The sequence below is a fragment of the Hakea prostrata genome, chromosome 2 (assembly GCF_041222555.1).
Source record: "Hakea prostrata isolate BN-2017 chromosome 2, UWA_Hpros_2, whole genome shotgun sequence".
Taxonomy (NCBI): Eukaryota; Viridiplantae; Streptophyta; class Magnoliopsida; order Proteales; family Proteaceae; genus Hakea; species Hakea prostrata.
The window spans coordinates 4,386,553-4,412,220 of NC_142601.1; the positions used below are offsets into that span (position 1 = coordinate 4,386,553).

At 38.9% G+C, this 25,668-nt stretch overlaps 2 protein-coding genes across 2 annotated transcripts; one reads left to right on the forward strand and one right to left on the reverse strand.

The window, feature by feature from the left end:
• Positions 1 to 985: 985 nt before the first annotated feature.
• Positions 986 to 15,515, forward strand: LOC149023356 (uncharacterized). Its single transcript, XM_089143898.1, is given in 4 exon segments — positions 986 to 1,331; positions 1,517 to 2,578; positions 2,580 to 5,856; positions 11,276 to 15,515. Coding segments are annotated over 2 exon segments (4,167 nt in total). The 5' UTR covers positions 986 to 1,331; positions 1,517 to 1,639; the 3' UTR covers positions 5,808 to 5,856; positions 11,276 to 15,515.
• A 396-nt stretch (positions 15,516 to 15,911) lies between these two features.
• LOC149023357 (P-loop containing nucleoside triphosphate hydrolases superfamily protein) lies at positions 15,912 to 25,590 on the reverse strand. Its single transcript, XM_089143897.1, has 23 exons — positions 25,322 to 25,590; positions 24,667 to 24,872; positions 24,451 to 24,580; positions 24,177 to 24,335; positions 23,613 to 24,089; positions 23,252 to 23,349; positions 23,018 to 23,174; positions 22,833 to 22,902; positions 22,534 to 22,610; positions 22,377 to 22,430; positions 22,198 to 22,278; positions 21,980 to 22,091; positions 19,352 to 19,438; positions 19,066 to 19,241; positions 18,817 to 18,978; positions 18,627 to 18,734; positions 18,352 to 18,510; positions 18,190 to 18,273; positions 17,496 to 17,701; positions 17,290 to 17,391; positions 17,085 to 17,194; positions 16,835 to 16,986; positions 15,912 to 16,733 (listed from the first exon to the last, which is right to left on the reverse strand). The coding sequence occupies exons 2-23, from the start codon at positions 24,837 to 24,839 to the stop codon at positions 16,518 to 16,520; spliced, it is 3,150 nt and encodes a 1,049-aa protein (XP_089000023.1). The 5' UTR covers positions 24,840 to 24,872; positions 25,322 to 25,590; the 3' UTR covers positions 15,912 to 16,517.
• Between the last annotated feature and the right edge of the window lie 78 nt (positions 25,591 to 25,668).

Consider the following 25,668-nt stretch of genomic DNA (forward strand, 5'->3'; position numbering starts at 1 on the left):
TGTGGTCGACAACTGACAAGGAAAGGAGCCGGATTTCCTCCCTCGCTTCTGTATTAGGCATTACTCTTTGACGCTCTAAGTTGAAACCCATCGGGCTTTCCCTTTCTTAATAAAGTAGTATCTTCAACATGAAAGGAAAACAAAAAGAAGGGAAAAGAGAAGGAAGCGCAAGGATCTTGCTAGAGTTGTGCCACTGAATTAAGTGATGGTGCATGTAATGCCCACCATTGAATGATGGGTCACCACGTAGATTTTATTAAATCTCAACTACTCAAAACATAGTTCGATTCATTTCTAAGAAAAATCAATTTCTTTTCACTTAAGTTGGTTATAAGCGTATATGACCTTTTGAGTGTGAGTGGCTAGAGGTTAATAAAATTTGCATGACACGCTATCCACCAGTGCAAACTACAGGCGCCACCAGATTAGTGGCACTACCCAAGAAGATCCTTGCGCTTCCCATCTTTTAGTTCTTCAAGCGTTCTCACTTTCTTCCCTTGTGAATTAAAAAAAAAAGAGATAATACACGTGGCACAAGACACTTTGAAGTTTGCTTTGCTACTTTACTTTATCCAATTCCAAGAATTCCTCAGTTTCCGCTCGTCCTTCCAACACCTGAGGAGTCGAAAAGTCAAACTACTGAATAGGAAAGTACCTTTAACTCCCAAAGAGTGTGTTTTATTAATACTGAAACATGGGGTTTATATCTAAATTTGAATTGTAGTAAGGGTATATCAGTCAAAAACCTGAAAAAACTTGGTAATCATTGTAATTTGCAATGTTTGTGTCAGATCAAACGGCCTGGAATTCAGAAAACCCGGTCGAGAGCTGACCCACGAGGTCCCTGGGCCCACTGGGCCGCTATCCCCTGCAACGGTCTCGACTCTCGACTTGGGTTGCCGAGTGTCCGTCTCTTACGGCTCTCTCTGCTTCTGCTAAGCGAACACACACACACGGTTCTCTCTTCTTCTTCTTTCTTCTTTACTCACACGCACAAACACGCACGGTTCTCTCTTCCAGTCTTCTTGCCTTTTTTTGTCTTTTCATATGTTGTCACTCTCTCTATCCCAATCGAACGACCGATGAGCCTCCACGTCCTCGTCTTCTTCTTCGTCTCATTCTCTCCAACTTATAACTGCCTCGTCCGCCTCTTCACCTTTTCTCTGCTTCTTCTGGTTTTTAGGGTTTTCAGAGATGCGAGAGAAGGGTCTAGCCGTCGATATTTCGGTGTCTCCCGTGCTTATCTCTGGATCGACGTTCGTGTTCCGGTTGGAGATCTGAACTTTTCTCTGTTCTTTGTCGACCATGAAGCTCTCCGAGTGTCGAATTAGGTATTATTCTATCGGTGTTACTTTGTTCTTTTTTGTTTTTATTATCTTCCTTGATCAGCTGAAAGCTTAAGTTAGGTAACTGAACTTCCTTTCGCGGTACTTTTGGTTTTCGAATTGTCAGTCATTTTACATTGTGATGTTAGATTGTTTTTCTCCGTTTTTATGATTATTTTGTTGTTTTTCAGTTTTCTTCCTAGGTTATTGATTGGATTTTGCTCGTGTAGAGGTTGATTATTCGAGTTTGGTTAGAGGGCAAGAACTTTTGTACTGTTGCAGAGACTGCTGGTCTCTATTTCTGTGCGTCATTTATGGCGATTGTAAAGAATAACTTTAGGGTTTCGAAATTCGAACGGGAGTTTTCTCCTGTGAGTAGAGACAGTATGTCGACTGATGAGGATGAACTTTACAAGCGTTGCTCCGTGTCAGAATCTGATAATGATGATGACGAGGATGAAGACGGTGTGGACTCTGGAGCTGGTTCTGATGACTTCGACATGTCAGAACTGGGGGAAGTTGGGGCTGAATCTTGTCAACTTGGTGGCAGTAATTGTAGTATTCCATACGAGCTCTATGATCTTCCGGATTTGGGGGAAATACTCACCTTGGATGCGTGGAACAATTGCTTGACTGAGGAGGAGCGTTTTTCCCTTGCGGAATATCTTCCTGACATGGACCAGGAAACTTTTATGCGTACATTGAAAGAGCTCTTCTCTGGCAACAACTTTCATTTTGGAAGTCCAGTAGCCATGCTTTTTGATATGTTGAAGAAGGGACTATGTGAACCAAGAGTAACGCTTTACAGGCAGGGTTTGAATTTCTTCCAGAAGCGGGAACACTACCACCTTCTGCGCAAGTATCAGAATTCTATGGTTGGTAATCTTATTCAGATAAGGGATGCTTGGGAAAATTATGCAGGATACAGCATTGAAGAGAGGCTCCGTGTTCTGAACATTCAAAGAAGTCTGATGTATGAAAAGATGGAAGCCAGGGGATTGGATACTGATAATTCAGACAGGGATGAATCTGGTGACGGTTTCTGGGGCAAGAAACTGAAGGACATGAAGCCCAAGCCAAAGATAGGTCGTCGTGATGTATACTCAGTGAGTCCGACTTTGAATAATTCTTCTCGAGGAAGGCATGTGCCCCTGGAACCTGCAAAATATGGAAAGTCAAATCCAAAAGGAATTTTGAAGTTTGCTGGGTCGAAGGCCCTTTCAGAAAAAGGATTTGTGGGCCGCTTTTCTTCGTTCTATTAAGCCTGGTTTGAAAAGTAAATCTAGGTCTTGTCTTCCAACTTCAGCTTCTCCAAGGCAAGATCAGGTCTCAGGTTATGATTCAGAATCTGCTCCAAGGTCAAGGGGACAGATCAGAGGTGAAGATGATGCAGAAGGGCCACCCTATGAAATGGATTACCTAAGAGACCGAACTCATGGCACTGCGATGTCTAAAGTTGGTTTGTTCAAATCGGGAAAAAAATCCAAATCCTTTAAAACTGAAGATGAGTATGCTGCTGAAAGTTTGATGGGTCTGCCACTGGCTATACAGAATGATTTACGTTCTCAGGGCAGGAACAGGAGTCTTAATCAGCTGGCAGAACTGGAAATGTTGAAAGCTAAACCAATTGGTGAAAAATCCTCATATAAAAATTATTCCCGAGTTCCTGGGACAAAGGCCAAACATTCTCAGAAGGTACAGAAATCTGCTGCAAAAGATCAGATGAAGGCCAGAAAGGACCAAACTCTACAGAGAGGAAAACAAGCTGACTGGTCTCTTGGGAGGGAGTCCATTCAGCGCAACAAAGTGAAAGAAGAAGCCTTTGATGTGGATTATCTGGTTAAGCATGATGAGTGGAGTGTCAAGGGCAAAAGGTGGAAGATGGGAAAGGAGTTCCAAACTGGTAAAAACAGTGTGGGTTTTAGTCGTAAAGTTAAATCTCATAGAACTTTTCCGACCCAGATGGATGATATGGTATTCCATTCAGATTATAGGACAAAGGCAACAATAGGTAAGGTCAAGAAAAAATCTTCATTAAGTGGAGGACTTAACATGGAGGAGCTTAGAGGCAGCAATATGTTTGCCCGAAGTGAGGAAACTGAGTCAGACTCTTCAGAGCAGGTCAGTGAAGAAGAAGACAATCCTTTGAGAAATAAGCGAAGGCATACAATGGATGCGGAGGGTCATCAGTCTACTTCAATAAAAGCAATAACACATCCTAAAAAGGGCATTAAACTTGGGAGGAAAGACATGGAGTATGCTGAGGCACTTGAACAGTTGCGTATGGCAGACATAGATGTCTACCCATCTAAGGGGAAACAAAAGGGTAAAATACGCGATCCTCATTACAGGCACCCCAATGCTATCGGAATCTCTGAGGAGAGCGGGTATGCTGGTTTTGCTAAAACTGATAATGATGGGAAAAAACCTTACAAACTAGGGAAGAATGGCAATGTGCAGGGTGAACCTGCTGAAAGGTCTCACCTGCCATCATTAAAGACCTACCCTACAGAGCGAAAGAATAAAGGAAAAGTTGATCATGACTATTCTGTGCCTCAGGCAAATTACATGGATGACTACGTTAGTGAGGAGAAAAACAGTTTGCACCTAAAACCAAGGCTGGCAGCTGATCATGGACCGACCAATAAGTTAGGAAAGAAAGGTCAAAGCTCTAAAGCTCATTCAAGCGATCGTCATGAGAGATCAAAATTTTCCTTGTTAGGCTGCAACTCGAAGAAGCGGAAGGTTAAGGCTGATGTGAAATACCTGGATGGATCAAATGAATCTGATCAAATGCAGGCCAGTCCTCAACAGCAGGTTAATGACTCAACATCCTTGAGGAAACGTGGAAAACGGAAAATGGAGGCAGAAACAGATTCTTTGGCTGTTCAAAATTCTGAGCCGCTTGTTTCGGAAAGGGGGGCTATGGATGTAGAGGCAGATGCTAAACCACCAAAGAAGCCATTTACTTTGATCACACCGACTGTTCACACTGGCTTCTCGTTCTCCATTATACATCTTCTTTCAGCGGTTCGCATGGCAATGATTACTCCTAATGCCGAAGATAGCTCAGAGCTTCACAGCCACCATAGCAGGAGTGATGGAAGACATATAATTAATAATGAAGAGCAGAGCAGAAAACATGAAACAACTAATGTGGATATGAATAATTCTGCGGCACAGAAGATCTTGCCTTCTCTCACTGTTCAAGAGATTGTCAACCGTGTGAAATCAAATCCTGGAGACCCTTGCATTCTTGAAACACAGGAGCCACTGCAGGATTTGGTCAGAGGAGTACTGAAGGTATTCTCATCCAGAACGGCCCCCTTGGGAGCGAAGGGCTGGAAGCCGCTTGTCTGCTATGAAAAATGTATAAAAAGTTGGTTCTGGATTGGACCGCATACTGATAGCTCGTCAGACCTTGAGGCTGCTGAAGAAGAAACCTCTTCTGAGGCTTGGGGTCTTCCTCACAAGATGCTTGTGAAGTTGGTTGATTCGTTTGCTAACTGGCTGAAAAGTGGTCAGGAAACTCTTCAGCAAATAGGAAGCCTTCCTGCTCCCCCCATAACACTAATGCAGCCCAACTTGGATGAAAAGGAGAGGTTCAGGGATCTACGAGCACAGAAAAGTCTCACCACTATCAGCCCAAGCTCTGAAGAAGTGAGGGCTTACTTTCGGAAAGAGGAACTTCTTAGGTACTCTGTTCCAGATAGGGCCTTTTCCTACACTGCTGCTGATGGGAAAAAATCTATTGTTGCTCCTCTGAGAAGGTGTGGTGGTAAGCCAACATCCAAAGCCCGGGATCATTTTATGCTTAAGCCTGACCGGCCACCTCATGTTACAATTCTCTGTCTTGTGAGGGATGCAGCTGCCCGCTTGCCTGGAAGTATTGGCACCCGAGCAGATGTTTGTACCCTGATAAGAGATTCACAGTACATAGTGGAAAATGTCTCTGATGCACAAGTAAACCAAGTTGTAAGCGGAGCCCTGGATCGCCTGCACTATGAACGTGATCCTTGTGTGCAATTTGATGGAGATAGGAAGTTATGGGTTTATTTACACAGAGATCGAGAAGAAGAAGATTTTGAAGATGATGGAACCTCATCTACAAAGAAATGGAAAAGACAAAGGAAAGATGGTACAGAGCAAGCAGACCCTGGGCCACTGAACATCCCTTATCATGGGTCTGGGGAGCCAATTGCTGGTGGTCCTGTATATGATTTGGGTTCTGATCTCAATGTTGAACCATCACCCATTCATGAAGGGAGGATAACAGAGCTCGGATATGATGATGATTCTAAGCAAAAAATAGACGATAATATTGAGTCCTATGTTGGATCTGGACAAGGTGGCGTGCATCTGGGTTGGGAAGCAGAGGAAAACAAGATGCTGTGTCAAGAAAATTCCACAAATGAAGATTTTGATGATGAAACATTTAATAGAGAAAGGCCAGTTGGGCTTTTGAGTGCAGGCTTATTGTGAAGAATGTTGATACAATAGTGAAGTACTGGCTTTTGCCAGATCTGTCCAGGTAGCCCTTAATTTTATTTATCTATTTCACTTTCCGATTATCAATCTATTCTTGCACTTATTACTTAGTACCAGTTTAAAATTTAGGCATACTAGTTGATTCCTGTACCAGAATAGAATTTAAAAAACTTATGGTGTGGTGGCTGTTGTTACATTATGCATTATTTACAGGATTTTTTGTTGGATTAGTATGCCAAATTATGTCTTTGTGCTTGTTTTCCTATTCCTTAATATACCCCATTCCTTATCCAGGATATCATTATTTATTTGAATTATATTTGAAGAATAATTCTGGTTACATAATTATAGGGCAGAAATTTAGGTTTCTTAAATGTAGTGGTTTATTTATTGGAAGTTTAATATGAACAATTTCTTCTCAGGTCATCGTTTATTGTTTTATTATTATTATTAGAGCAAATTACATTGGCACCCCAAAATAGAGGCCTTAAATCACTGATACCCCAGTTTATGTTTAAAATACACGGAGACCCCAAAATTGGATTTTCATTGGATATAATTGTCCAATTTTTCACTGAAAACAGTTAAATCATTGTTTATTTCTAAAAATATTCCTATAATAAATAGTGTCTGAAAGGTTTTCAGTGAAAAATTGGACAATTATATCCAATAAAAATCCAATTTTGGGGTCTCTGTGCTTTTTAAACATAAAGTGGGGGTGTCAGTGCTTTAAGGCCTCCATTTTGGGGGTGTCAGTGCAATTTGCTCTTATTATTATTTATTTGTTTACCATTTGAAGAATAAAATGTAGGTACATAATTCTAGCAGCACACTTGGGAATCTTATTTTTGGTGGTTTATTTATTGGAAATTTTATATGAACACTGTCTCCTCAGGTGAACTATTTCTAGTCTTTATTACTGTTGGTATGTAATTTCAATTTGGGTTATGATCTGTTATGTTTGGGAGAGGATTGCAATATATTAATTGCTCTTTTCTCCATTCTCTCTATAATAGTTTGGTCCATTATGTGTTGTTGCATTCCATGTGAGAGCCAGCCATTTATGGGAGCAATCCATGGATTATTAAATGTAGTACACTACCTGTCCCAAACCCAGTAAAGAATCCAGAAAAAAGAGGAGCCAGCTTTGGTTTGAGTTTTTGAATCTCCTTGGATCATTGGAATTTATGATATTTGGGGAAATAATGTCCTTAAGTTCGTTTTGTCAACTACCCACATAGAATATTGGTTTTTATTTTTTTATTTTTTTAAGCTTTCTTGTTTAAATTAATTTCCTGGTTAGATTGTTGGTCTTCCTTTAGTTCTCTCTATATGAGTTTTCCTATCATTGTAGATAGATTGATAGAATGGAATAGTTGAGTCATGGTTGGATAAAACTGGTATGCTCTCTTTCTCCAAACAACACCACCCCTCTCCCCCCCCCCCCCCCCCCCCCAAAAAAAAAAAAAAAAAAAAAAAAAAAAAAAAAGAAAAGACAAAAGCCCAAAAAAACCTCAGCTCTCTCTCCTTGTTATATCTTTCTTCTTATGCAATTTCTTCTCTGCCCTGCAACTCTGGTTCTTCTCAGGTTTTACCCCCTCTTCTCCCAACTGACCCTCAACCAATTTGGTGTCAGTGTGAAACAGTCCCATCTTCCTCCTTCCCTACGTTCTTTTTCCCCATTCCGTTCTTCCTTCCTTTTCTTTCCTAGTATCTTCTCACTGCAATTGTGACTGAACAACACCAGCAGCTTCCAAAACAAAAGGACCCCTTTGGCCCCTTCCCTCGTAGCAAACCCAATCTGCTGCAATCTCTCAATCCTTTTGAGCAACTCCTGTGACCTTTCAACCCCCATCTGGCTAGCAATGTGCCATGTCCTCTCAACCCCATCCTCTGTACCCACATTAAAAAGGGGAAAATAAAGAAAGAGAAAAGAAAGTCCTGCTGTTGCCCCAGCAACCTGCACTACCATCACCCCACATGCTTTGTTGGATTCTACATACATGCACACATACATACACAGAAAAACAAAAAGGAAAAAGGAAGAGAGATGATGACCAACCATGTACCTGGTTTTCAGCCCTCCTGTGATTTGACTTTAGTCACCAGTTCCCTCACATGAAAAGCTTCCCGTGTCACATCGCAGGCCTCCCTTTTAAGTGGAAGAATCCTTTCTAAAGACGAAGTCTACTTGATGGGTGACAATAACCCTTTCCCCACAACTCTCCCTTTTGAAACTGCCGCTTCCTTCTTTATTCCCTTTAGTTTTTATTTTTGTAAAACTATTTCCAAGTTTGACCATGCTACCCCACACATTCTTTATTCTATATAAACCTCTACTATTCCCATATTACTCCTCCTCCAATACGTTATGTCAAGGTTCTTTCTTATCTTTAATTTGCACTTTTGCTGTTGATTAAGTTACGATTCTACCATCGTTACTGTAAACCTACTGTATCATAAGAAGTTGGTGTGATTTACTCCTTCCAATTAATGGTGGGTTCCGTAAATTGCAAATAGAACATTTTAATTCGAAGACAGGCTTCTAGAAGTTTACAATAGTAATTATGATCCTCAAAAGGTGGATCACTTGTGGACAATGGAAGTGATGATCAAACTAAAGTACACACTCTGCTCAGGATTGAAGTGGAAATATTGATCAATGACCTGCTTTCAGTTGCAAAATCCCACAAGTGGATTCCTAGTTAAGAGATGTCAATTGCTAATAGCCATCACAAAATTATGATGGTTGATTATGAGATATGCTGGATCATTTCATGAAAACCAATCTGTAGATGCTGATCAAGTGGTGTTGTAATGTAGAACAAAGCATGAAGAAAAAGTGGCCAGACACTGTTCACATGAATGGTGTCACAGCCCCTTGTTTTTCCTTGGTTTAGTTTTATTGGAAGATGCGCAGGGCCAAAGACCAGGTTGTCTGCAGACTCTTTCAGAAGGGTTAATTTTGTTACGTGGACATTTCAGAGCTCATTGTAGTTCCTACTTCATGTAATCTTAGCTTCTTCATGCAAGTCTCTTGTCAGTCCAAGTGCCTATTTCTTTAGTTTCTGTTAAGTCATAGCAAGTTGCAAGATTTGGTTTTTATTCTTAATCTTCAAGTGGACCCCCGTGCTATTGTAAACCTGCCTGTGCATTAAAGATCCTGATTTTGGCCCTTCATTGATCCCTTTCAAACTAGGGCTACATTATCTGATTTATATATGGGAGTTGTTGATGTAAGTTTAGACTACTAGGCGCAAATAACCCAAAAATCACATTAGGAACAATGTCATAATTGGGAGGTTAGGGTTCCAAATCGAAACCAGCCTGTAGAATTTCTCCAAATTCAGTTTCAATAAATATTAGGTTGAAGACAAGCTGCACCCCACCTTTAGCCCATTTTGATGGCTAATGAAGGAAATATATAGGAGGACTGAAAATAGAAGGTTATGCCAAGATGCTCTAATCAGCAGTAATGGTTTCTAACCAGAGATTGAAGGAAGCCTTTGGGTTGTATGATTTGTTCCTCCACACTTTGGTTGATTCCGACTGCTGCTTGGAAAGGTATTCAAGTTTGAAATCTGCTGCAACAACTAGGCAGTTTGAGATAGCTGAGTTGATGAAGATCCTTCTTGGGGTGACATGACAATGACAAATTATTTGACTGAGGATTGATTCAGATTTTCAAGAACTCTCCAGTAGTAATAGTTGCATAACAAAAGACAGCAGCAAAGCACACCTGATTGGGAGATGAGGGATAATAAAGAAGAGAAAATAGAATAGAAGGGAAGGATAAGGAGATTTAGCTCCTCAGTCCTAGGGGTTTTGCTCTCATCAGCTAGGCAATAGAAACAACAGAACTTTGCACTTCATCGTAGTCATTGGTAGGGAATCATGTAAGGGATACCCTATCTATGGGCAATGCTTGCCTTTCATGTTAGAGAAAATTAGAATCAAACTAAAAACAGAAACTTCAACCGCATTCTAAATTCCCATGCATTGACAATGTTGGCCCTTCTATAAAGTCTTCACATGATCTGGCTTTGGGCCCCACAAGAAATTTTAGTAGTATCCATGTTAGGTATTTAACCGATAAGCCAAAAGCTTGGATGCTGATGAAACGCTTTAAATCAATCCATTATCAAATATTGGGCCCTCCTAATCTAGCAGACTAGCACCCATAGACCAGAGTGGGCTACATTTGGCACATAACAAACTATCATGCATCCATGGCCATTGTCTTCGATGGCTCCTACCCTGGCAGTAGATAGCCCCTTTCAAGTGGCTTTACTCTATTATGGTATTCTTCTTTTCCTTTTCTCTCTTCCTCTCCCACCGACAACACCCCCCCCCCCAAAAAAAAAAAAAAAAAAAAAGAAAAGAAAAAGCCACTCACCAAAAAAGAAAAAGAAGAAGAAAGAAGGGCAGTTAGCCATTTCTTTATGGCTTTCACTCTACTCCACTCCAAGTCACCCTTCTAGGTAGCCCTTTTAGTGACTCAAACTTCTGACTTGTTAATTCAAGTCTTCACTTATCCCATAATCTGCTGGGCCGCTGGCCCAATCTAGTGACCATACACCATGCACATAACAATTCACACTAGGGTAATTTAGGGGTCATGACACTGTTCATATGAACAGAAAGATTGGTGTGTTTACCTCTTTTTCTTCATATTTTGAGATGCTTGACTTTGCCCTTATAGAATGACTGATTAGGAATAGCTGTGGCCTGTGGTTACCACCAATTGTAAGAACTGAACTGCTAAGCCCCAATGCTTAATTGTTTATCAATGAGGCTGAAGATGCCAGCCTCTGATGGAGTTTTCATTTGGGTTATTTTGCCTGATCAAATGAGTAGAACTGCAATTCTGCATACCTTTATTTACTTTAAGATTGTAAGTAAAAAGTCTTTGCGCTTTTGCAGTACCTTAAATTGTAAAGAAACACTTCACATGCCTGTGTTATTTTAAGATGGTAAACAAACACAACACGTTCCTTTGTTTACCTTAAGACACTTCACATACCTGTCATTACCTTAAAGTATAAATGGACACTCCACATACGTCTGTTTACCTTAAGATTTGCAAAAAAAAAGTTTCACATACTGTGCCAGTGTTAATTCTATCTAACATACCAGTATGCACCATAAGACTCTAAATAAACAACTCATATACTTGTGTTTGGTGTTTACCTTAAGATTGTAATAGACAGGCTGGTTTAACTTATTAGAGGATGAAGGTTCTTGTTCGTTTTTCACTTTTCTTGTGCTGCTTTATGTATTAATTGATCTGTGTTTGCTCTTGCTCCCCCCCCCCCCCCTTCTTTTTGCCCTTTTATTAAACTTGTCTTTCTCATATGCATTGAGGAAAGAAATAATTATGTTGCATTTGTTTGGTGTATGTGATATTTAGCTTGTGACACATTCTATATTTTCTTGTATTCTAATGTTAGCATCTATTGCAGGTTTAGAAGTTCAGCGAATTAACAAGGCATGATCATCTCCATTTGAGGTGCATGTGTGTACATTGGAGGTGTGGCATTTTACATGTATATTCTTTTACAGTTACATTGTAAAATAGCAGACGCAACTTGTTGAAGCCAAACATATTATCCATAATTGGAATATTCTCTTGCCTTCTCATCCCATACATAATGTTCTATAGGAAATTGTTTGAATCATTTTTTTGAATAAGGCTCTTTTTGTTTTTTTGAGTTTAGCAAGGCTGCTTCATCAACATAATACAACATCAGGTTGGCTTACTCACAATATTGGGATCAGATAAAATTGTCATGGAAACAAGCAGGTTCATTAGTAGTTAGTTTAAGATTACTCAGTGGATTAGATGCATTACTGTTGGGAGGTTGATTCTTCCACCTAGAGCTGGCTAGTGCTCCTTAGGTCATTTTAAGGTCCTTGGGCGTGGATTTTTCTCTCTCTTCTAATTGTTCATTACTTCATTTTAATGTTGTTTACATTCTTGTATTTATCACATTTAATCAGCTGATTCATCTAACGTCAGGGATTTGTGGATTATTGTCATCCTCCTGTCAAGGTTGACATTCGGTTCTTAAACCGAGTTAGTTATAGGCTTGTTTCTAGAGCAGTGAAATCAAGAAATCTCTTTGGAAAATTTGATGGTGAAACAGTTTCTAATATAACAATTCACTGCATTTTACTTTAATAAAAAATATGCCTCTTATTGTATATACAACAGTCATAATGGACACGTTATATGCCTGGTGTCATTTGGATTAATAAAAACCCTGTATAAGTTTTGACAAGGATAATTCTCATGATTAGTATATGGCATGATGGATAAGCTTTATCAGTCGTTCCAAAAATCTGCCACGCAGCATGTCTGATGAGGGCTAAGATCTTATTGGCATGTTATAACCTTTAGGTCTCTGTTCATATGTCAAGTTACAAACTTAGTTTGGTGGCTAAATTGAGCCTTTAAAACTCAAGGCTGTGGTAAGAGTGCTAGTGATCAGAGTATTGTGGCTGCATTGAATGCACAGTGATGCATGCCAACATGGGGTGGAATAATGGTCTATTTTGAGTTTGAAATTTTACAAATGGCCTATCCAGACTGTCCATTTTCCGTCGAATGGAGAAAATTAACTCATCATTTGTCCATGTTGCAGGATTAAGTGCGCTACTATGTTTAGCTTATCTACATGAATGTGGAATGGCAGTCAATATTATTTCCGTTTTATTGTTTTGATGGAGCCAAATAATGATTGACTTTGAATTTGAAATATAAGTGACCTATCCAGACTGTTTTTGTTATCCAGTGGTGGAAATTAACTCATCATTTGCCATGTTGCAAAATTAGGTGGGACAGTACAGCCAACTTTTTTTGGAAGAACGGTAGCTTTATTTCATCCAAAAGGGAAAAGATATTACATGTTACAATTGGTAATATTTCTTACCATTGGTTTGGTGTCATTCCTTACTAGTTTGGAAAGAGCCACAGGAAGAGCAATAGGGTTGAAATGAATTTCCTGTCTGGATTGAGAGAATCCAGTCAGAAAATCCACATAAGAGTTTACCTCTTTAACATTGTATTTGAAGGTACACTTGAAAAATAGGGCCGCTAAGTCACGGACTGTGAGATGGCAGTTTTCCCTTATTAATATTATTACTATGACGATGATGGCTTTTAGGTTGGCAAGTGCCATTGGTTCGTAATTGGATACTGTGGCATGATAATAGATGCACCATATCATGCTCCTGGTAAGATGAAGGATGTGACAGATGAAAATAATTCAGTGAGGGGGGAGGACTCGTTGAGGATGGTGATACAAGTGCCATTGAAAAGTTGACCCAAAATATTTGGTAAATACAGATCGTTGTTTGATCCTATTGAACATGTATTTAGCTGTGGTTGCAATGTATCTTTGTTACTGCATTCTGCTTTTTTTATTAAAATCAAAACTAGATTTTGATACTATATTATGCTTTTAGATTCTAGTGGCTGCATCCATTTTTATATTTTTGCCTTGAAAAGTTTGTACAATTAACATTGTGAATTTACAAATGTGATCTCTATTGATCGGGAGAAACTTTACAAATGATTTAAAGCTCAGGTGGGCAGACACATCTTCAAATTTACAGCCAACTGGTAAAATTTCTTCAAAATTGACAGAGTGTACAACCGTTTTGATTATGGTGTATCATGCTTGTATTTTTGCTTGGTTTCCCAAAATACTATTTAGATATTTGAGACCTAAAATCTGTTGGTGAAAAAGATTTAGAACTCTGAACAAATCAGTTGTTCTTTTGAGTGTGAACTATTGGATTGAGGATTGTATTTGTATCATACATTCTCTAAGGTAGGATAATATTGTGAATTTGTGACAATTGTTAATTGTGTGCTGGTCTTGATTGTTTGTGATGGATGTCAGTAAATAGATAAATAATAGCACTAAAACTCTCTCCCGCGGTTGACCAGTCCAGTTCTTGGTTTACAATGCTCTTGGCTTTTACTGTTTGAATGTCTTTATCCTATGAAGATGTTGAATAGGGTCTCGACTCACTCTGTTGCAGCTGTTGGATTAGGTATGTTTTCTATGCAAGGATTTGGATGTTGCTTCCCTAAGCTAATCCTCCCTTCACTTGGAAGTGCTGCTCTTTGCATGTGTAAGGAGATTGTAATCAAGAAAATGCGTGCATTTTTGTTGAGCCATAGTTCACAATTAATGGTCATTCGGTACATTGCTCACCAAGCTTGGGGGCATGCAGAGCCAAGGGCCAATTTTCCTCCTCTGTTTTTTCCTTTGTCTTTTACAGGGATAGGTTGGTTATTTGTGATCTGCAGATGGGGGATGAAAGATAAACTTGGGTCCTTGCACTATTAAGACTTCCAGATACCTTCCAATTAGTCGGGTCTTCTTGATATGGCTTTGCTTCCTATTTGAAGACGAACTGGGTACTCAAGAGTACTGAAGTTAGAGGTTTAACATGCTTGGTTATAAAATGGTGTGAGTTCACATTTGTAGTATGTTTTTTGTTCTTCATATCAAGCAATTAAATTCCATGTCTTGCAGAATCTGTGGCCCACATGGAGGTGAACTCTTTTATTGGAGCATGCATGGAAGGTGGAAAGAACAGGTCCACCTGTGAGATGTGCATCTGAAACTTTTTACAATGTTAGGCTTCTTCCAAGAGGCAAAGGTTCAGCCATCGATGTGTGACAGGTTAGAGCGTAGAGGCATCGGTTACAGGGGTGTTTATTTTGTAATGATTTTCTTGTGTTAGGTTGGGTGGTTTGCCTTCTTACCTATATGATATACTTATCTGCAAACTGCAATTAAGTTTCAGTTATGGCAATCCAAACATTCTTTTAGTTTTCCTGCTTTTGTTTAGATTGCAGCTACTGACTAAGTTTTGTATTTTGCTAGGTTTATTTACCCAAAAATCCTGTATACTGGCTGATCAGGTTGGAAAGAAAGGATCCTCAGGGTTTGTTTCCTCAAACGCATTTTTGTTGCCTACATAGACGTGGACTCTTAACTTGTTTGAATAAAGTTACATGCAGAGGATCAAGTTTCAAGTCCACTGGACTGAAGGCAACTGCTTGCTCAGTTTGTTGGTTGCCTAGCAGATAAGAGTGCAAGGAGTCATAAGGATCATGTGTTTTGTTGATTGTGTCTACTTCGCGTGCCATAAACATACCTCCACAGCCTTGACCCCCAGTCCACCCAACACACGCCATACAAACAGGGGGACGATTTGGTCTCTGTTACAGATCAGAGGGAGCTTAGCTCTTTCTCCCCAGTTGAGTAACGTGCAAAGCTAACTTGCATCTGTGGATTGTTGATGTATTACGAGGCAAGTTTGTTGGTTTGCTTATTAAGCCAAGAAAATTGCATGGTCTGTAAATACTTATACGCAAGGCAGGTCAGCACAATCCTTTAGAGTCTGACCTTAGAGGTCCCCTGTGGTGCATTGCCCAAATTGAGTTTTTGTGGTGGCGAGAGGTAAACCATGGAGGAGGTGCTGGGATCATTAACTAGGCAGAAAATGACGGTCGCTTTGTGGTATATCATCATTCGAAAAAAATAAAAGTTAGGAAGAGCCGAAGGGGTATAGAATTTTCCTTTTTGTTTTCAATATTTATGTTATGAAAGAGTACGAAAAAAAAAAAGGATAATTTTTTCTTTAATTGTTCAAACCAAAAAGAAACTTTGGGATTGCTAAATCACAGACGAAATAAATCCATTAAGCAATACTCCTCTCTCTGTAAAGAAGGGTGGTAAATGGAACCTTACCAAAAAGATAAGAGCTGAGGAATGTTTGTTCGATGTCTAATTATGAATTTCGTTTTTGAAACTTTTGAGTGTAGCGATGAATGTAATCACTGTGTTGGCATAGGCTTGTTAGGTACCCAGTTTTGCACCCACGATACATGTTGCTATGGTTAACTCGGAAACTTTACAACCATATGTCATTAACTTGTTAATTCGAGGAAAGATCTCCACAAAAATGGTTTACTCATTGAACGATTTAAAGATTCCACAGGGTAAAAATAGTGGCTACAGAGCATTACAAATTGTTCCAGATGATCATCTAATGAAGCAATCAACCTCCATGTACCCCTCACTCTATTCCCAGCTTTCTGCTCCATCTCTAGACGATAGAAAACCATGAGGCTCCTCATGGCTTAAATAGACTAGTTAGGATATAAAATTTGCATCCAAAGAAGAAATTACCTCGCTAAAAGGCTATCTTGCAGTGATTGGGTTAACTAAACGCTGATTCGCCTGCTGATCCACACGTTAAGAGGGGGGGAGGGACCTCGCACCCAAAGAAATATGTTTTACAACCAGAGCAGTTTCATTTCATGTTGTCAATAAACCAATTCCTAAAACAGAATATTAGACAGTGAGATTTGGCAAAGGATGTATAAAACTGAAATCCTTATTGTGGGAACCGTACTGCACACATCAAAAGCAAAGGATTTCAAAGAATTGAACTCCCCTACGGACAAAAATGCTAACTCCACCCAGCATATATATATATGTATGATGTAACCCATCCTCCCCTGGGCCTTTATCGACAGAATTTGTGAATGGAGGTCCTTCAATATGCTTTAACTGGTATAAACCAGTTGTTTTGCGAGGAAGTCTGGGTTTTCTCATAATCTGTACATACTCTTCACTGCTATATCCTGTTATCTGTGTGTTCTCAACATCAACTGCTTTAATTTATAGCAGTGAGAGGATGTCTGGAGTCAAGAGCAGCTTCATATGCACCATGCATGTGTTTTACATCTCCGTTTGCTTGCTTGTAGGATTTCATGTCCCAGAATGACTTCAGTAACTCCTCAAAAGCTGGAGTTCTGAGTTGTTCAATGGATGCCATGCTTGGCAAATTGAATGATCTCTTTCTTGGTGTTGAACAAGATGGTTCATCCACCTGATTGTCACAAAACGGATGGATAAGGACAAGAGTCATAAACACTGACAAAACAAGGATAATAGTGGGCAGAACCCAACCAAACAAGCTTTTCTGCATACCGTGTATTCCTCCACCAAACATTTTCCTGCATTTTCTGTTATCTCCACAATCTTGTGATAGTGACCGCTCCTCAATTCCCTCAGGTCACCACAGCAGGGATCAATCATGGAATCAATATTTCCACATGCATCATGGTCAATTTTCAATGAATCTGCAATATAGTCTTGTTTGAATAGAATGTCGAGGATAATCCAGGAAGTAACTCTTATGGGTACCCAATTCAAAAAACATCTGAAGAAAGAAACTTACGTTCGATTGAGGAAATTAGACTCGTGTTTGCAACATTTACATCTTCTAGAGCAGATGAGGCAGCAGAAGATAACTGGGCACGGAGCAACTGGTTGGCTTCCATCCCTCCCCTAGAAAATCAGAAGAAAGAATCAAATAAAATAACAGGGCATGTATCAGAGTGCCCTTTAAACTATAAATATCATCTTTGCAACCAAAAGCTTACCTGACAATGGAATCCATAGAAGCAACATTGTCTTTTTCCAGGCAAAGTAGGGATTCTTGAGCACTTCTCCATTGTTGGGAATCCATTGTTGCCTTTGTCATACTGGACATAAAAGGCATCAGAGTTTTTCAGCTTACCTAACAATCTGACCAAGGCATCACAGCAAAAGAACTAGTCAACAGTAAAAAGGGAGGGGAAGCCCTTACCAGTGTTGAAGACCTTTTTGCAAATCAGCCTTTCCATTTTCTACAGCAACTGTATCCTCAACATAGTGACTTTCAGTTTTTTCTATGAAAGTTGTCCATTCATTTTGGACAGAAGATGTAAAATCTTGCATGGTTGACATTTCTTGCTGCAGCTTGCTGGTTCTGCTAGCTGCACTCTCCCGTAGGTCATCCACCGCTGCTTGAACCTAAAGAATAGAACATATGCTAAACTATAAATGATAAGCCATTCACTTTGATAAAATGTAAATGCTGTAAGTTGGCTGTGCAGAGAATTGCCTGCTGGTTTGCCAGTTATATCAGAAAAAAATGGAAGCATTTCAGAAACAAATGGATCAATTCTAGGGAACTGTCTTTGAAATTTAACAAAGAATTATGTTCAAAATATTAGATTGGACGAAGATAAAATACAGAAGGGTGAGAATGAAAGCCTGTACATTCACAGTTGTGCTATTGCAATCTGTTTTGCAGGTTCAAAACTTGGAAATAGCCCCCCTGCACGGGAAGAGGGGTGCATTTGCACCTCATTCCTTACTCTCATATTTCTTGGGTAACAATCTTAAAAATTTATTCAAGACCCAAAGTTTTACAGAGTCCGCAAAATTTCCAGTAACACCTAAAAAGTCAATACAGAGAAGTACCACACCCAACAGATCATAATGAAAAAGGTGCGTACCAGTTTTTTGTTCCTTGCACTTGAACTTGCTAGCAGCTCTGCCACTTTGGCTAGCAGTTGCCTTTCTTCATTAGCAGCACACTCCTGCATGAAGTAACAGAGTTACATAGGGGCGGAAGATCAAATGGAAATAAAAAGGACTGAAGTTGAAAGTGGAACCACCTCAAACTTCTTTTCAAGTTCACCCAATTTCTGTTCATGGACAACTTGTGCTTCGTCCACAATTTGAGTGAATTTGGATGCATGTGTATCTAATGTCTTGAAAAAGTTAACTGTGATTTTAGATATAGATCTTGTGGTATCCACTGCTCTGGATTGTCCCTGTATTCAAAGTCATAAAAGAGGCAATTGTTGACAGTTTTCTCACACTGTTGCAAACACCTCCCCAACTTCTCTGGATTTTATTTTATGAAACATAAATACTTCCAATTGCTAACCTCACGCTGTTGTTTAGCAAATGCCGCTAGCTTCTCTTCTTGACTAGACAGGCTACTTTGAAGTTCATTAAGTATTGTATTGGCCTCTGAAGCAATTCCTTCGAGAAGCTGCATTGTGGAAGAAAGGGGTCAAACAACAAGAGGTATGAAGGGGAAGAAGACAAGGCATACGCAAGGAATCAGTTCTTACATCCTTGAGCGCAGATGAGTGCTTGCGAACTTCTGAATTTAGATTTCCAAAGGTTGATTGAGAATTTCCATCAAGCTCCCCTGCTAAATCATCCAAAGCTTTGATTCCTGAACCATACATGGCTTTCAGCTTCCCCACCTGTCCTCTAAGTTCTTCAGTAGCCTATACCAACACAAGAAAATGACAATTAATTTTAGGTAGTCAATTAAATCCAGAAAGACTAGTCTACACTGAAAAAGTAATTTTTACCTCCACTTTTGTAGAGACAAAGGATTGCATATCTTCCTCCATTTCTTTCAGTTGCTGCTCTTGCTGTGTCACAGAAGCTGCAACGGTCTTATGTAAGACCTCAAGCTGCTGAGTTATTTGAGACTGAAATTTCTGAATAAGGATTCTATTTCCCTCTTCTATTTTATCTTTGCGCTCTGCAAACAAATCAGAATAAATTGAGTGAAAACATTATAACTCGTGCTTTTGCATGGAATAGAATGTAGAAAAAACATGTGCAGCACTTCTAAATACATTTGACACGAACCAATTTTTGCAAACAACCCAGACACATCTGATGCTGCATTCTCTAGCTCTGTTCGAAGCTCAATTGCCTGCTCAACCAGTGCTTTCTCTGAAAAGTGAGCCAAAAAATATGTCACATATTATTGAAGGGAAAATTTTGGTAAGACAGGAGTTCTATTTTCAAAACTGTATGCTGGCACCTTCACAAGACTCATAATACTGCAGAAACCCCATGTAAAATGTTCAACATGCTTCCCTCTTTTTGTGTTTTCCCATAATACCCCTAATCCAAGTCATGAATTTAAACAGTCCAATTATTAGTTTAAGAGATGTTAGTTTCAAATTAAATATTTGAAAGGGCTTATACACCCCCTCCCCTGAACCCTCTTAGAATGTTTATTTACATTGCATTTGGCTTTTTTTTTTTTTTTGTAATTCTGAGGCACATTGTTTTTTTAAGGACATGAATCTGAGAATGATATTCTCAAGAATCATATCAAAACTGTTTGGTAATTCAAATTCTGTTGCATGATTCTTCTATTTCGTTACCTAAATCTTCTCAAATGAATCTTACAAGGAACCAGCGAAGCCATTGAATGATTTCACAAAAACCTTGTCGCAGGCTTTCTTCCTTTTTTTAATTAAATTTTTTTGGTTTTTCTGTTTATATTCAGTAGCATGACAGGGTAAAACCACTTGTCAGTTGGATGCAGGCTCTAGATTCACAATATTGATAATTATAGAGGAAATTAAAGTGTTCGATATTTGGTAGGTATTTGAAACTTTTTATAGAGGAAAATTAAGGTGTTCGATAATTGGTAGATTGTTTGAAACCTTTCCAATCATTCTATCACATTAACTAGCATACCCACTGCCTGAAGTGAATGGCCTTGTACTTATACCATTTTGCCCTCGAGGGCATTCTGGTCATTTAGTGAATAAAATTTGTTTAGGACTCTAGGAAGACCTCTGCTGCTTTTCCATATATATTCTAACATTCAATTTTATCATATTTCAATTATGGTGTTACATTTTCCATGATTTTTTTTTTTTTTAGTTTATTTGCATTTGCATTTTTCACAGATCATTTTGTGAATAAATTTGTTTAGGAAGACCTGCTGCTTTCCATATATATTCTAACATTGATTTTATCATGTTTCAATTATGGTGTTACATTTTCCATGATTTTTTTTAGTTGCATTTGCATCTTGATAGGGGTATTTTGGTCATTAATGCCATCTTATTATTTTTAATATTATAAATGTCTTGAATGCTTCACATGTTATCTTGCTAGTGATAATTAATCATTCTTAACCATTTTTAGCATTCAAATGTGATTTCATGTCTTTGTATATACATTTTCCCTCAGGGGCATTCTTGTAATTTTGGCCTTCATTGTCATGTCTTGTCCTTTTCCATAGAGGAAGAGAATGAGAGGTTCCTTCTAGAGCAAGTTGTCCAAGAAAGACAGAATCCTAAGTTGCAAGGTTCCCTCTCGAGCTTTAAACTTAGTAGATCGAAGACAGGATATGTAGTTTGTAACTTTAGTCATGATCGGGCAGATGATGAGGTGGTGATACTTGACGATAAAGAGATTCCTCAGAGCGATTGTTTTAGGTACCTAGGTTCAATCATAAGTAAAAGAGGTGATTTGGAAGATGAGGTTTCCCAAAGAATTAAAATAGGGTGGATGAAGTGGAGAGGTGCGTCCGGGGTCTTATGTGATCGGCGTATTCCATTAAAGCTTAAAGGAAAATTTAATAGGACTGTTGTTTGACCAGCTATGATGTACGGTGCAGAGTGTTGGGCTGTTAAAAAGAATCATATAGATAAACTTAGTGTAGCAGAAATGAGGATGCTAAGATGGATGAGTGGCAAAACTAGGATGGATAAGATAAGAAACAATCATATTAGAGTTGGTCCGGGAGTTGCTCCCATAAGTGATAAGCTTAGAGAAAGTCGTTTGAGGTGGCACGGCCACGTTCAACGGAGACCTATAAATGCTCCTGTACGGAGAAGTGATATAATCCATATTGAAGGAACTAGAAGAGCTAGGGGTAGACCTAAGATAACCTTAGGAGAAGTGGTGAGAAAGGATATGTATAGCTTAGGCCTTGTATCTAGCATGGCCTCAAACAGAACTGATTGGAGGGCAAGAATCCATGTAGCCGACCCCATTTAGTTGGGACAAGGCTTATTGTTGTTGTTGTTGTTGTTGTTGTTGTTACGATTCTGGGGAGATCTTCCCCAAAGAATCATGATTTTTCACAAATCATGTATAAAAAAAGAATCCAACTGATTTGTTAAAAATCAGAGTTTTGAAAATCAAACGGTTTTTAATTGGAGAGCTGTGATTCTGAAGAATCATGTAAACCAAACACATGGTTAATCTCTCATAAGATTATGACACAGAAACCCTCACCTTATGACCTACTATGAGTTATTGGTGCTGCTAGAGGCTCAACTACTAAGAAAATTTCCTGCTGCTATATAAGCTCAAGGGGGATTTTTTAATAAGTAAATAAATATTTGAAAAGGCTGATCCACATAAGTGTGTTCAAGGAACGGACATAATATGTCAGAGTGAAATAAGGGTTCTGAAAAAGGATACATGTGCATATATGGAGCAAAATAATGTCACTTTGCTTACCAGATCTCAGAAGATTAGAGATGAGATACTCCTTCTCCTTAATTGTTGCATTTGCTTGCCGGTATCTTTCTTCTAGATCAGATAATGCATGTTCAGTGTCTTCCAGCTTTTTCTTCATTTGAAGCACAGTTTTAGTTTAGTCCAAATTATTTGGTGTCAAAAAAGGCAGATAAGGATGCTCAACGGCTCAAAATAGCTTTAATGGCTGGAGCCATTACCTGGGTCTTATTAAGTTTTTCACTTAACTCCATGGTTAACTGTAGCTGAGAATCGTAAAGCTCCTTAAGCTCCAACAGTTGCTGTTTACACGTATTTTTACAAGTCAAGACTCCACAAAAATCCAAAAGACCTTTCAAGGAACAGAATAGAATAATCTAAGAAGACTTGTATCGCATACCTTGTCTTTGGATTCTGAATCAAGTTCTAGGCGCTCTATTTTCTCAGCCATAGCCTGGAAAGCAACAAAAAAATATACTAAGGTGTCTATATTTAAAAAAAAATCCCCACAAGTGCCTATCAAATGAGAGATTTGTATCTTAATTTAAAAGCTGAACCTTCTTTTCGGCTTCTTCTTGCAGGAAACGATCTCGTGGTATATAGATGCCATTCTTTTCCCTTGTAGCATATACCTCTGACAAAATGAAAATAACCAATAGTAAGACCACAAGTTAATATGGGTTGTAGATGCATATATATATATGTATATATATATATATATATATATATATATATATATATATATATATATATATATATATATATATATATATATATATATATATATATATATATATATATATACATATATAAGAAATTGCATTCAACCATGATAAAGTAACTGAACCACTACAACCTTGCTTGAGGCGGTCAATCTCAGTATACAAATCCTTGATCAGTGCAGACTTCATCATCTTCTGATTGATCTGGAAACAGTAATGTACTGGATCTATTATGATCAAGTCCAGGTGGATACAGTTCGAACTGCAAATGGTATAGAGAAGAAAAGATGGTACCACCAACTATTGACAAATTACTGACCTCCGGCTTATTCTTTATATTTTTTGCACGGTGTGCATAATCTAGAGTGCTGAGTGTCTCTTCCAAACAGTGGATGGATGGTGACACTGTGGCAATTATACATGTCTTGGTTTTCCCTCCCAGGGAGTCTCTTAATAATCTTGTTAATTTGCTATCCCTGATAAACCATGCAATGCCTTCAGTAATAAGTTACATATGTGTAGGAAACTGTTAAGCTCAAATCACAGCCAATACCTGTATGGAATATGACCGGAGTGTTCAACAAGTGCATTAATAACACGACCAAGAGTGAGCAAGCTCTTGTTGATCTCTCCAGCTTCCCTTGCTCTTCCCTGAAGACAAAAATGTGTGGACAGTTGTCAGGAATATGTACTTCTAACCCATTCCAAGTAGGTCCATGTTTTACAGACTACAACTAAAATTCTAGCAAAGCGGCTATTTCAACTATACAAGAGTCATTGCCACCATCCAAGTACAAGTTACTTCCTAGGTTCTGATGCATGTTGGTTGCGTAAACATACAAGAAACTATGGATGCCACAACTCCATGTATCAGATATGCAAGCATGATACATTATACTGATACGATTCTATACCTCTCTTGCACCAGAACGTGAAATGTTCTCAGAACCAGCAAGGTCAACAAGATTAAGCTTTCCACATTTTATCAGCTCCTCCCCCTCAGGTGTGCACTCTTTAATGTGAATTGTGATGGAAAATATCGAATGAGAACGACTGCTTTGCTTGTTGAGGAGCGTCTCGGCAGTTCGCCGTTTAGCTGACCCTTTTTCCAAGATTTTATATATTTCACTTGCAGTGCAGACTATCTCTTCTTCTAGGCCTCTCACAAAAACACCTCCTTTCCCATCTTCCATGAGGGCTATTGGCTTTTTTGACTTGTCATCAATAAACTTCGAACATTCTTCAGGAGCCAAAAGATCTGTTATTTCTTCATTATAGAGTTCTAGAAATGTAACCTTCATGCTGTACTCAGCATTCTGAGCTTCAAGGATGTCAAATATTTCCCGAACAGCTCTTGGGATAACACCTGCATCACTTGGGAATTCTCCATTCTACCAAACACAATGAAGTCAAAAGTGTCAGGTACAAGAGAGAAAAAACAGGACAGAAAGGCTTATGTATAAGAAAAAGAAAAAGACCTTTGCCTTCCTTCCCCCTCCTTCCATTGTATATGTTTTCCCAGTGCCCGTCTGACCATAAGCGAAAATAGTGCAGTTATAACCCTCAAGAACTTCATTAACAATTGGAGAGACAGCTTGTTCATACAAGTCCTTCTGTTGGGATGTTGGGCCAAAAACCTACAAAATAGACAGCTATTCACACTCTAATCGATGCTAGAATAGGGACAGGCTTGAACTTAGTAGTTAGCCAGGACTAAATGCCAAAGGTTGGTTGAAACGATCTGTAGGAAACCTTGTCAAATGCGAAGGTCCTGTCAATCTGCTTGTTGGCTATGTTTTGAACGGCAGATACTTCTCGTCTATGCTCATTGCACGAAATCACTACGGGCGTGTTGACCTTCATCTCTTCATCGCTTAACGGTCTACCACAATTGAAGTGCATCCCTCATTCAATATCACACAAAGCTACTTCAGTGGTTGGAAATTTTAAAGACAAAATGACACTAACCTGCAGCGGAGAAGAACCTGGACATTCACTCCCTTATCTCTATCATGCTTATGGTTGGAATTACCATCCGATCGCAGATCTCTCACAGCCTTATCACTTGATCGTGGAGTCTGAGAGGGAGAAAGAGTCACCAATCCTCCTCGCCTCAGTTGCTGTGACTGTGCAGAGTCCATAGATAACCTTCTCAAGACAAATCTCAAAGTGTCCTGCAACAAGAACCGATGAATAGATGCAGAGAGAAGTCACATTCAAAATCAATTCAAAGAATTCGAAATGTAGAAATCGCAATTCCGAAATAAATCCTAACGCAGCTCAAAATTCAAGGAACTCTTGCGAGATCGACAAACACATTCCGGATCAACCAAAAACCCAAAAATTTCCTCTTTTAAGGGGGGAAAAATCAAATCTGAGAAGTCAATCGACGTAACGAAGAGTTATAGTAGAGTAAAATGCAGTACACGAAGTACAGTTCAACTACTATTAGAACACAAATCCGTCACTTCCACAACGAAAACACCTAGTTGATGAGAGCAAAAAGGGAAAAACAAAATGCAGCAAAGCAGCGAGTCTTTGAAAAACGGCTAATCTGAGAAAAAATAACTTCAAATAGCAAATTAGACAGTAAGAAATCGAGAGCTAAAAAGAAAAAACTTACAGTAAATCTCTAAAGCCGGCAGATCGAAGAACTTCCGAAATGTGGAACAAGAAAAAAATTCCAGAAATGTATGAATCTGCAGTGCAAAGAAGAGCAGAATTTAAATTCGGCGACGATGGTTCCGAGCTGAGAACCAGTTTGAATGAATTTAAATTCTTATGCTTCCAAAGAAGAGAAGAAGAAGAAGAACTGTTGAGAGAAGAAAGAGAGAAAGAGCGAGAAATTAAAGTATATGGAGAGTATTAAAACCACTTTTAATTCAGTTGTGAGTAAATAACAGAGAAACTCACAATCCACAAAATTTATTGCCGTTTAAATGACACTACCACAAATAATAAAAAAGAAAA